Genomic DNA, 12,821 nt, shown 5'->3' with positions numbered 1-12,821 from the left:
GGCATTGTTCATAATATTATGCAAATCACGTCACTGCAAGGACGCTGCTCCCTGGACAAGCCGCCAGTTCATCACAGACAGACAGACAATCATTCACACACACACTCACAACTACGGACAATCAATTCACCTCATTTGCATGTTTTTGGAGGCGGGAGGAAGACGGAGAACCCGGAGAGAACCCGGAGAGAACCCACGCAGACACGGGGAGAACATCCAAACTCCTCACAGAAAGGCCACAAGTTGGATTGGAACCAACAACGCGACCCATTGTGCCACCGTGCTGCCCTCCCCTGAGGTAATTAATCACATACCGGTATATGTAAAACAAATATAACAGCTCAAACAAACAGACAGATATCTACAGATAAATATACATTCAAAATAATATATAAAAAAAAACTGTCAATAAAATTGAAATAAAGTGTAAATGAAGATGCAACCTTTCAATCTGCAAATTAATTTAAAAGTTGTTTCGGCAGTTTGTATAGTTATAGTATAACTTGTAGTATAGTATAGTCCTAATCTCTTTGTATATGCAAAGACAATAAAGGCTTTCTATTCTAGTATATAGTGTAGTTTGCTCTTCATAGTAGTAATAACAGTCACATGTCTTTTTTGACATGCTACAACTCCCTTCTTATGTTCACCTCTTGCTGAGACACTTGGACTTTCCTCTCAGGCATGATCAGATCAAGTCGAGGTGGAATGGAGGAAAGGAAAACTCAGTGTTGCTCTGAATCCATTTCGGGTTTTGGTCTTGTGGCCACAATGGAAAATCCTGATTCGCACAAGTATGCAGTTGTGAATGGGGGGGAGGAGTTTCACAGCCCTTTGTGCTAGACCTTGTGCTAGATTGCTGTCCCCTTTGAGACAGTGATCCAGAAGGAGCCACGGTCCAGTTTGTCCCACTGCAACTTCAAAGAGACACCGTTATGTCTGCCGGTCATTAATGCTACCACAAAACAGTTCTGCCAGTCTAGACCGTTCTCCAGTCAGCAGCAGCCTCTCCAATCATCTCTCGACACGTATCCACAGCAGCAGGCCAAGCCAACTCCTCCGCTGTGGTGAACGCCTTCTAACCCTGCCGCCATGGCATTTAACGTGAAGGCTTTGCTCATCCATGGATAACATGCAGCAGGTTTGATGAACATTAAGGCAAGTTTAATTGTAGAGCACAATTCATATACAAGGCAATTCAATGGGCTTCAAGAAGGCAAATAAAATCAAACAAAAGTAATCATAAAATATAGATTAAATCATTGATTAATTACATTAAAGAAAAGAGTGCAAATAAAATATTTCCAGGTCCCCTCCCTACATACTGTCTTATGCACTGGTGAATAGAACTGTTTTCAGCCTGGATTTAAACATTGTCAGATTGATGTGAGACATCGAGGCCTGTCTGAAGACTGTTCCAAGTTTCATTCAGGCCAACACTGGGGTGCAGAGTAGCTTCCAGGTGAAGGTGTTGTTTGTTTTTACAGAGATGATGCTGAAAAAGCCAGTTCCTGCAAAGAAGGTTCAATAAAGTGAAAATTAATTGTTAAGAAGAAAAAAACACATAAAATTAAAATACACAAGTATAAAATCTCATAAACCTGTCATTAGTTGTTGAAAGGGAAATATACGTCCAAGTTGTTGTTTTTTGCAATTAAATAAAATTAATTAAAGGACCATTGTTGCTTTGGGTAACATACTTTTCAGCCTTGTTATAACTGTTGTATTACTGCAGGCACACATCCGTCCACATGTCAGCATAAAACAAGAACCAGTATTGAGACGTACAAACATGATAAGGCTTAATAAAGTTTAGGTTAAATGTTTAACACCCTCAATGTGCTTGAATTTAAACTCAACAATAAAAACATTAGAGCGGCACCAATAACAAACATTATTTACAACAACAACAACAAAAATCACATTCTGCACATATCTATGCAGGATATAAAAAAGGTTATAGTTTACCTCCTCACTGCGCATGCTAGAAAAAACCGGATCATCCTGAAGGGGCCCCTGCCTGCAGGTGAACTTGATATTTAGCCTCGCCCTGCTGCCGCCCGTTTCCATGGTGAGTTCCAAACAGTCGGTGCTTTCTTCAGTTTCTCCTGCCTCCAACAAAATGTCAGAGTAAGTGCATCACGATGACTTTGGGTTGTTGCAGCGTCGCTAACTGTTTCGCGTTAGTAAACAAAGTGCAGCTCGCGTTGATCGTGACGTTCTGCGCATTGTTCCTTCTGTTCACCGTCGAATATCTCTCTCTCTCTCTGTTGGCACAGGGATCCGTCTGTTCTCAGTGATGTCCAGTCGACAGAATCTGGCAAGTGCACCTGCTTAGATCAGCTGATTCTCCCTGTAGAACGTGTGACGCTGTTGTTGCTGCTTTGTCCTGATGGATGAAGTTGCATCATCCACGCGACCCCAATACCGGCAGGAGTGTTATCCACATGCAATAAATCTCATTTGCATGATGCATCATGACTTTCCGCACATTATCTGTGTGTCTCAACGCCACAGATGTGAAAACAGGGATCCAGATCTCCCAGATTCCAGGATTGTCCCCGACCACCGCTCTTCCTGAGGAGAGGGCCCGAGGGCGAAGGGCCGGAGTCCTCGACAGCGATTCTGACTATGTCAAACTTGCAAAACAAGGAGGGCATAAGGGTAGAGTAGAGGCCTCCTGTTTCCATGCATCTTGCACACACTCCTGTCTCAGGTTCATGTATTTAAGCTGCATCTATTCCATGCTCTTCTTGTTCACCAGGGCTTTTGTGGCACGAAGTCACGATTACACCTAAAGCCAACCCATACAAACCTCCAGCCTGGTTCTCCACGGCATCAGAAGACAAGCCGAGGTACTAGAAGCACCTGTCTAAATATGATCACTGACTGACTGCTGAAGTGACACATACTAGTACATGTCTGTCTTTGTGAGTTCTAACAGTATATACTGCTACTGCTGCAACTATCGCTGATAACACAATTACGTCATCTTTTACAGTTTCACCAGTAACAAGCTTTTAAAGTATTGTTTAAAAAAAAGCAGGAACATTATATCCAGAAGATTCCTGTTAAATCTACGTTTGGTTCCAGCTATCATTAAATGAAAGATAGTACATATATGTGACTTTATTATTTCCTCTCCAACAGTTTAATTAAGAGTGAAGAGAAGATCAACCCTGGGGCTTTTCAGCCCCCCTTTGGGACTGACAACATATCAGTCTGGGAGAGGGCCGATAACAGCAACAACGGCAAAGGCAAGGTAAACAGTCAAATGTAGTTTGAGTCATTTTGAAGCAATTCCTACACAGAAGTCATCAAAGTTATTTTTATTATGTTACAACCATATTAAAAAAGTTATAAAATGCAGCATGGCATATTCTTCCTGACTGATCTCATATTCAACCTCATATTTATACTTCACATAAGCCTTTAAACAACAAAACAACAAGTTGGTGATCAGGTTCTCATCTCTTTGTTTTTTTTTACAGCTGAAAAACAAGAATGTTTAAAACAAAACATGGATAAACTGCATTTAAATGGACTAAATGGGACCATAAGATGTTGCTTTGTGTTTGTAGAAAAACAACGTTCATTACTGCCAGATGGAAAACTTGCAGTCACCCCAGGAATATTTCCAGACCGGCAAATTCAGGAGAATGTGAGTTCATGTGAGCACGAGATGGTGCTGTTGCTCCAGAAGCCGGTGCCTCCGAGTTGTTTTTACAACAATAAGACACAGAAATAGTTTCACTTTATTACCTCGGGGGATAAATTACATCACGCCTTGATTCTGGGTAAAATGAGAACATCTTGTTATGAGTGATATTATCATAGTACGCACAGAAGCAAATAAAACCATTTGCATGTACTGGCTGTTGTTTGGTTAACTATGGATGGAAATTTAGAAAAAATGTACTTGATGGACAGCAAATTTGGCAAAACCTGTTTTTGTTTGCTGTAATCATAATTCTTGTGCATGGCAGAAATTAAAAATCCTACCTTAAATCCCTTTTGATGAGGGTTTAAGGTGGATGAGATATTTTAAAACTTCTTTCTTGTTTTACCACTCAGTGGTCAAACTTGGGGGAGGGGGCCGTTCTGGGGGAAAGATGCCTTGTCTTTAATTGAAACCTGACTGTCGTTTCAAGACAGACTACATAGAGCCTAGCTTTAGCTTTTAATTCTACCTTGAAGCATTGCAAGTAGTGTAAATCCATATTTATGAGCATTACAACAAACAAGATATAAAAATATTATTTAATCATACAGATGAATATTGCCAGTGATTTCTAGACTTTGCGACTCCGTGTTAAGGTGACAAAGAATAATTGACCATTAAATGTTGTAGACTCAGAAAAAGTGAAACAGAACACAGATCAATGGCCGTTCAGGCAGAGCATGACCTTCACCTGCTTGGTGTTCTGTGTACATCTGGGAACAGTGAGGGGCTGAACAAACATCCAGAATTACTGTTACCGATGCTGCGGTGAAGCAATGAGATGAAAACCTTTCCTTTCTTTTACATTTTCAAGATTCACTCTGAGAAAAGAATACAAAATTTGAGATTGAATTTCTTGTTTGTTTACTTTTTTTTCCAGACTGCTTTGGTAATGAGTGGCCAATGTTTGCCTCGGTATAAAAGATCATGTTTAGCCTGTGTTGCTGTTTATCTCTGGTGAATCTGATTGGCTTTTTGTGGCAATAACCAAACAATGCATTCCAGTGTTTATAACTACAAAGGATTTATCTTTTTTAGATTGCCTTTCATTACATCTAGACTTCATGTCTTTGGTGTTCTCACAGAATGTTTGACAAGAAGCCAGCTCCTGTCGACATGTCTAAGCTACTGAGCTTCGGTTATGTAGAGGATGACAAACCGGATGACAAGTAGCACATGCTCATGTGTAAGTAAGTAGCACAATCTTTCTGTCATGAATCACTTCCTTTTTTGTGTTTTAATCATCATTATCAAAATCGACCTCCATTATAAACAAATGAAATGAGGCCGTTGCATCGATAGAAGGATATGCTATATAATGAAATCATGGCCACACAATTACATTTTATGATGCCTCTCTTTAGTTTGACAGCATTTATTAGTGAATGCTGATGTAATCAATTCTGAACCACTCATGGTTTCATGTCAGCAGAATAGAAGACTGCCAGTGCTGAGGAGCAACAATACCAATCCTGCATCCTTCCAACAGGAAGACATGCCATCCATTTTGTCTAACAACAATAATTTGCTTACTCCTTCATGCATTAGTCTCCTTTTTGTCATGTCAGATTTATTACTCTAGTGTGGAAACGCTTCATTAAACTAACGCTTATATTTATTGTGCTTGCTAATGGTAGATCATTAACTGTATTCCTTTGGAAGATAATTTACCAGTAAGGCTGTTAACTTTTGTCCTGTGTCTGTAACTCTGTCAAATGCAGCTCAAAGTGCTAACATTTTGGCAGTGCAAATAAAATCAGTTATTTAAAGTTTATCTTTTTACTTTTTCCTCAAATGCAAAGAATTGTAACAATTTTCCACATCACGCATCAAAAGTGTCCTTTTAAATTACCGGTATGTAAATCAAATCTGATATTCATTCATTCATTCATTCATTCATTCATTCATTCATTCATTCATTCTCTTCCGCTCTGTGGCTCACGGGAGTTGCTGGAGCCTATCCCTGCTTGCTCTGGGCGAGAGGCGGGGTACACCCCGAATGCGTCGCCAGCGCATCGCGGGGGGGGGGCATGAAGTTGATAGTTACAGGAATAGATTTTTCTAAATTGATCTATGTCTGTGTTTGTTTTGGCATTTAAATATATTGAGGAGGAGGAAGAGTCATCTTGATTTGCAGACAGAAAATAACGGAGCATGATTTTTAAGAAGTTTGTTGGATGAATTTTCTCAAGTACCCTCTCATTTTTGGTCATCAAATTATGCTTCATCGTACATCTCGTAGTGTCTCATCCAGACAAACAAGCTTTTCCATCAGCCTCTGTGTTGCCCACAAAGCCTTCCTGCTACAAGGCTGTTGTAAAGATTGGTTAAAATGAAATGGCTGCTTTGTTAAGGTTTGGAAAACGATTGGTGGTTTAGGCACAAAAAGTGTTTGTCGGGGTGTACAAACATTATTTATGATCTGGTGGTTTCATGCAGAACACAAACTGACTGGCTGAAGAGTTCTATCTGACCTCGACCCATTTTGGGACTTTCTTGTTCTTAATTTGCTTTGTGTAGGATGGGATAAACAGAGCTAATTTAAAGCCCAGTTCACCCCATTTGGGGGCAGTGTTGGGTGATGCTTCCTATTTCTCTCTTTAACTAGAAAAGCACTCAGAGACTGCAGACCTCATTCCCATCGCAACTGAATTTGCACCATCCACATGGTGATCTGGATCATCATAAAAAGGTTCCCTAATCTTGGTATCTATTCACCATGAAAAATACAAGTGAATTGTGGAGATCTCTCCAGGACCCGGAGGCGTGCAGGTCGGATCACAGCCGACCCTTCTCACCCTGGACACAGACTGGATGACCCTCCCCCCGCAGGCAGGAGGCTGCGGTCCATCCAGACCAGAACCTCCCGCCACAAGAACATCTTCTTCCCCTCTGTCGTATAAGACTCATGAACACTTAATAGTTAAATAAACTGGCGAGTTTCTGAGTTTATGTGTATTATTTACTGATTTTTGAATCCGTAACTTGTTTTCAATGTTAAATTTTGTATTTTTTTCCTGACTTCATTCTGTATCCGATCCGGATGAAATTTGGTAGAAAGACAGAGGTCCCCACGCTAAATGACTGTGCCAAATTCTGAGATGTTAAATGCCTGTCTGCTGCTCAGCAAATATAACCCATTTTGCTGAGTTGAGTTGTGCGCTGTAGAGGGTAGTGGGTAACCTGAAGTGATTGACGAGCAAATGGGATGTGAGGTAAGTTGATAACTTATCTCACAACCCTCTGGTAAAGAAAGGATCAATAATTTCAGAATTGGCAGGGTGGAAAGGAAGTGTATAGAATCATGTGCAGACAAGTTGGAACGGGTGGAGGAAAGTACCAAATGTCCTTTGAGAGTGTCAGCGACTGAAAACAAAGCTGATGCTTAAAATAAAAAGTAATTCACTTCAAGCAAATATTCAAAAAAGAATTTGCACAAGAGGAGGAAAGTATAACCTCAGAATGTATTTATTTTTTAAACAGTATTCCCGAACAACTCTCAAAAGTATGTGTGTTACATGATCTGTGTAAATCTGTGGAAAACTTGTCTCGATGATGAAATTAAAATTGCTGAAAATTTGGTACAATTCAAAAAGCTTTATAAAAAATATTTTCTGCACAAATATGCAAGGGGAGAAATGAACAATTAGGTAATCTCAGTTTGTGTTTTGTTTCAAGTTTAGTATTATTTGTACGATCAGAATCAGAATCAGAAGTAGTTTATTGCCATTGTTAGTGAGGGTTCACAGACTAGGAACGTTTCTTGGTGAAGTCGTGCTACATCTAACATTAATGACAAAATACTAGGGGATGGTATGCAATTGCTTGGAAAGCATACCGCCCAGCATTATTGCATGGGGTCTGCATTCAGGAAATGTATGTATGCATGCTCAAGATGTAAAATGAACAGGAAAAGCTGCTATTTTCTTCTTTTGTAAACTGCTGTTTGAAGGAGGGGTAGGATATACATAAGTTCTTTGAGCTTCTACCTACCTCTTTGGGAAGAAACTGTTTTTATAGTATAGTATGGTGTCTTTTTTTTTTTAAGCTGCTCAATAAAAGGCTATAAATCAATCAATCAAAACCATTCCAGTGCATGCCTCACCCCAGAGAACAGCATTTCAGTTTAAGGAATACAACCGATTTGCATCTTAACTCATGTCTCCAAAGAAATTACTGGGATAAGGTATTTAATATGCATTTTATGCAGTTTAACAGGTAATGGTTGTGGTTTGAGGGTTTCATAGGAAGTGACTTGGGTTCCATTTCGAGTTGATGCAAACTTGATGAATTCTTGGTCTTCCAAAACGTTTTTCTTATAGTTGGTTTCAGAAAGGGAATAAACCGTACACCACCTCCCAGTCGTTCGGGATCCCGGCTGTTTCTGTTACACAAGCCGTGACGACGACGTTTCAAATGTTTTGCATTTGCATGACGCACCAATCAACAGGCCAGCATGTTTGTTTGTCTGAGGCAGTGTTTTCCCACAAAAATGTACGGACGCACGTGTCAACCAGACATGACATGTAGTGTCACGATTGAACTACTGTCATGTGGGCGTGTTTTACATAAAGGCCAATTGTAGTCGAGTGACCATGTCTTTGATGTGATGGTGGTCCTGTGACCATGCCTGGTGTGATGGTGGTCATGTGTGACATGTTTTTGAACTATTGAGATCAAAGCCAGGCCAGTACGTATATTAAAGGTGAAGTGAGAACAAGCAACAGTTTACGGTTTCAGAAGACTAAATATGAGTGTAAAACAACAGATCACCAAGAACATGAATCGTGTCCAGTCACCGTCAATGACTGACATGTCCCTTGAGGACCAGGACAACAAGACACCTGAAAGTCCTTTTGAAGTGGATACAGTAGAGGGTCCTACCCTGAGCAGCACCTTCTCTGCAGCCATCCAGGCCATCAAAAACTTTGATGGCCTGGATGGCACCAAGATGATGGGGAACGCTCTCAACACGCAGGTTCAACAAGAACAACAGAAAAAGGACCTTGTGAGCCTTGCAGTAAAAAACATAAAGAGAGTGGCTGTGCCCCCAGCTCTACCAGAGGCCTCCAGCATGATGGAAGGGGAGACTTTGGCACCTGAAAAAGAGGAAGATTTTACTACCGATGGGCAGGTAGTCTGCAATGAAGTATGACTGAGTTCTCGTGACTGATTCTCCCCGGAGGGAGAATCCATCCGACCCCTCCTCATGCGACCATCATCGCCGGAGACGCCCGACACTCTAAAAAGGGAACGTGACTTTTCATCTTGGCCGAATGAAAACACATGTCCCAACTCCAAAAATAACTTTACTCTCTTTTTGTCAAAAGAACTCCTCTCTCCTGGCTTTCTCCATCCACTTCTCCATCGAACTCCCCTCCTTAGTGAGGCACGGGTGGGGATAAGAAACAGGATAGGATGTTTTGATGTGATTATTATATTTTGTTTTTATTATTTTAATTGATGTTTTTATTAAGTGTAACCGCTTTGCCAAGCTTATTGCTTTTTACTCCTAAATCAAGCCTATAATAAATTTACAAAACCTTATTTCTCCCTTTGACTTCTTCCGCGATGAAAAATAGAGCATATGCCAGATTAACATCTAGAAGGCTCTAAAGGCTATGTTATGTCTAGTTCCACCTGTTATAATAGAAATAGATGCTGTCCTAGGAACCTGAATTATCCAGATTCCTGAATCAACCAAGTTGTACCAAAGTTGTACCAAACCTAAAGAAGCAGTTCACATAACTGACCCGATCCGCCGCACGTGGTCATAAAAAGTAGTGTCGCGGAGGTTAGCAGGGCAGAGGTCAGATAAAGTAGTAGTGAATAGTCGGGCTAATGCTTCACCATATATCAGCCTAAAATAGATTCCCACAACACCTTGGATCTTTTTAACCCTATATTGAAACGGAGGGCTGCGCACTTAGAAGATTGAGCTGTGGTTGCTCTGAGAGTTCGAGAGCGGCCTATAGGCTCTTCTCCTGGGGCCCTAAAACCGGGGTTTATCAATCTCTAAAATATAAAGCATTGTTTGGTTTGTCATGTGAAGTTAACATGAATATCTCTCTCGCTCTTTCTCTCTCTCATTACCGGATAATATTTTTTTCATATACAGTGGCGTAACAAAAACACCAAAATTCCAGAAGCCCCAACTAGCGACTAAAATTACAGGTGTTAAATTTCACTTGAATAAACTTTTTATATTTTTATAACTTTTTATATATATAAATATTTTCTCATATTTTTATATACAACCCTTAATGGTACACAAGAACGGATTGTCAGAAAGGGAAAAAGGTAGGATAGATGAGTTGGAACACCCAAACAAACAAAAGAATTACGATACTAAAAAATCTTCTGGTTGAGCAACAAAAATTAGTAATCTTGTTAAATGCAAATTTTTTGAGTGAAATTAAAAATAATTTAATAATAAAAAATTTCCCTCACAGGAAAAGGTTTGGGGACCCCTGGTGTAGGTTATCAGTTTTCCAGGTCTAGCTAAATCACGAAGAGCTAAAACAACGAATCAACTGGATTTGGTTAAAGACGTCTTAATTAAGTCTTGTGGCTAACTGAAGTGGCCATTTGTCAACACCAACAACAACGATCAGGAGAGAGAAAACAAACAGAAACCTGTTCTCATCCCCACATTGCTGGTGTTTCTGAAAAACCCAAGAACATTTTCAGTAAACACAAGATTCCCGTACACTTCAAACCTGGCAATGTTTGTCTGGAACAATGTCTGTTCTTACCACTCATCAGTTAAAGACCTCAAACAGCCCAGCTCGATGGACCGGTCAAAGTTAACTCATAACAGCAGCATACATTGCACAAGTTGTTTGCATTGGCAAGGATTTGACAGTTTGTTTTGAAGGCTTACCGATTATACTGATTGGTCCAGTGACGATTGTTGTCATGTAATTTGTTCGGGGTCGGTAGATGCTTTTATGAGCGTGACGATAGATGCTACTCCTCTCCCTGGAGCCAATCAGTAGTAAGGCCAAAGGTCACCACTATATCAGCTTCACACTTTAATATGCCTGTAGAGTGTCTGGAGGTTTTTTACTGAAGAGCAACGTTTGAAGATTTTTTTAGCCTGAATTTCAAAGCATCTCCTGCAGCCATGGCACCAATTTTACTTAAATGCTTGGGAAGTGACCATAATGAGTATATTAAGTAAGTATTACTCTCAAGTAAAGTCCATTGTAAATGTATTTGTAATCAGCTCACAGCATAAATCTGAAGAATCTGTCCTTAACATGCTTCACTACTATGCTCTCAGACAACCTGTCCAAGTGAAAAACCCCTACTTGGACACCATGGAGGAGGATATTCTCTACCACTTTAGCCTGAGCACCAAAACCCACGACCTTCCACAGATGTTTGGAGATATTAAGGTTTGTTAGAACGATTGTTAAAAAATATTTTTCTATCTACCTAAGCTAGAACACAGAATTCACTAGTAATTTTTCTGTCTCCCTTAGTTTGTGTGTGTGGGTGGAAGCGCAAATCGAATGAGGCATTTTGCCCAGTTCATCCACCAGGAGCTGAAGCTGTCTGGAAACCCAGAGGAGCTCAGAGACATCTGCGAGGGAACCGATCGCTACTGCATGTACAAAGTGGGACCAGTGCTCTCAATAAGCGTAAGGGGTTAATCATTTTCAGAATAATGACACGTACATTTAAATCAAGTCTTTCAAATACTGCATTATTTGTTTCATATTCAAAAGTGAAAAATGAATTCCCAGCCTGATGATCTTTCCATCACAGCATGGCATGGGTGTTCCTTCCATTTCCATTATGCTGCATGAGCTTATCAAACTTCTGCATCACGCTCAGTGCCGTGATGTAGTCCTGTTTCGCCTCGGGACATCAGGGGGACTTGGTGAGGATGTATACTCTTTTTTTATGGTGCTTGCCAACATCACTGATCTGTACTGACTATCATGCAATGACATTTCTGCCTGATCTGGTCTGTAGGTTTGGCTCCGGGAACAGTGGTGATCACGGATAAAGCGGTGGACTACTCCTTCCGTCCCCAGTTTGAACAAGCGGTTCTGGGCAAAGTCATCACCAGGAGCACTGAGCTGGACGAGGGGGTGTCCAACGAGCTTCTGCAGTGCTCCTCTGAGCTTCAAAGGTTTCCAACGGTGATTGGAAACACCCTGTGCACTCATGACTTCTACGAAGGTACAGTACACACATAAGACGCATCTCACACACAAGCTGTCTGGGATTCCATTTGTAGATCATTTCAAGACAAAATTGGTCAGGTAGTGATAAATCCTGTGCTGTCTCCCTAGGTCAGGGGCGCCTCGACGGAGCTCTTTGTTCCTTCTCTCATGAAGACAAACTGGAGTATCTGAGGAAAGCTCATGACGCTGGAGTGAGGAATATTGAAATGGAGTCCACTGTATTTGCTGCTATGTGCCGCATTTGTGGCCTGAAAGGTACTGATCTTCTTCTCTATACAGTAATAAATCCTATCGATTACTTCAAACAAGATAATAATCACACACATGCATATATGTATAGGGGCCACACAGCATGCGGAGAGGGCATGGGGTTAAGTGCCGGCATGATCGGCTCACCTGGAGCAATTGGGAGGGTGGTGCCTTGCTCAAGGGCACCTCTCCAATGCTCTGAGGGTAAACTGGCCCCTCTCCAACCAACATGACACACTCCATATTTTGTCTGGGCTGGGACTTGAACCGGTGGACTCTCCGCTTCCCAACCCACTGCCACCCTTTTTATTTTTATTATCATATTTTTTTCTAATAATAATAGTATTGCTGAAATATAGATAGGTTCATCATGTGTCTCTTTTCTTTTGAGCCGACTTGATCCCATGACATCCAACACGAGGACCGGGGGCCTTAGCATATACAATGCAACTGATCATCTGCCTCCCCATTGCAGCGGCTGTAATCTGCGTTGCGTTGCTGAACCGCTTTGACGGAGACCAGATCACGTCACCTCATGATGTTCTGGCGGAGTACCAGCAGAGACCCCAAGTCCTGGTGTCCCACTTCATCAAGAAGCGCCTGGGACATATTGTCTGAGATGACTAGTCCCAGGACTAGTTTTGATGGACATG

The 12,821-nt window shown here is 41.1% G+C and overlaps 2 protein-coding genes across 2 annotated transcripts; both read left to right on the top strand.

The window, feature by feature from the left end:
* The first annotated feature begins 2,477 nt into the window (after positions 1–2,477).
* On the top strand, positions 2,478–4,894 carry LOC137912751 (uncharacterized protein C7orf57 homolog). Its single transcript, XM_068756887.1, has 5 exons — positions 2,478–2,664; positions 2,765–2,855; positions 3,151–3,262; positions 3,582–3,661; positions 4,807–4,894. Exons 1-5 carry the CDS (start codon positions 2,478–2,480, stop codon positions 4,892–4,894), a joined length of 558 nt encoding a protein of 185 aa, XP_068612988.1.
* Positions 4,895–10,847: 5,953 nt separating this feature from the next.
* LOC137912762 (uridine phosphorylase 2-like) lies at positions 10,848–12,786 on the top strand. The gene is made up of 7 exons (XM_068756899.1): positions 10,848–10,900; positions 11,007–11,121; positions 11,209–11,367; positions 11,495–11,609; positions 11,705–11,914; positions 12,028–12,174; positions 12,644–12,786. Exons 1-7 carry the CDS (start codon positions 10,848–10,850, stop codon positions 12,784–12,786), a joined length of 942 nt encoding a protein of 313 aa, XP_068613000.1.
* The last annotated feature ends 35 nt before the right edge of the window (positions 12,787–12,821 follow it).

The sequence above is a fragment of the Brachionichthys hirsutus genome, unplaced genomic scaffold (assembly GCF_040956055.1).
Source record: "Brachionichthys hirsutus isolate HB-005 unplaced genomic scaffold, CSIRO-AGI_Bhir_v1 contig_790, whole genome shotgun sequence".
NCBI classification, from domain to species: domain Eukaryota; kingdom Metazoa; phylum Chordata; class Actinopteri; order Lophiiformes; family Brachionichthyidae; genus Brachionichthys; species Brachionichthys hirsutus.
This window is presented reverse-complemented; position numbering and strand designations above follow the sequence as displayed.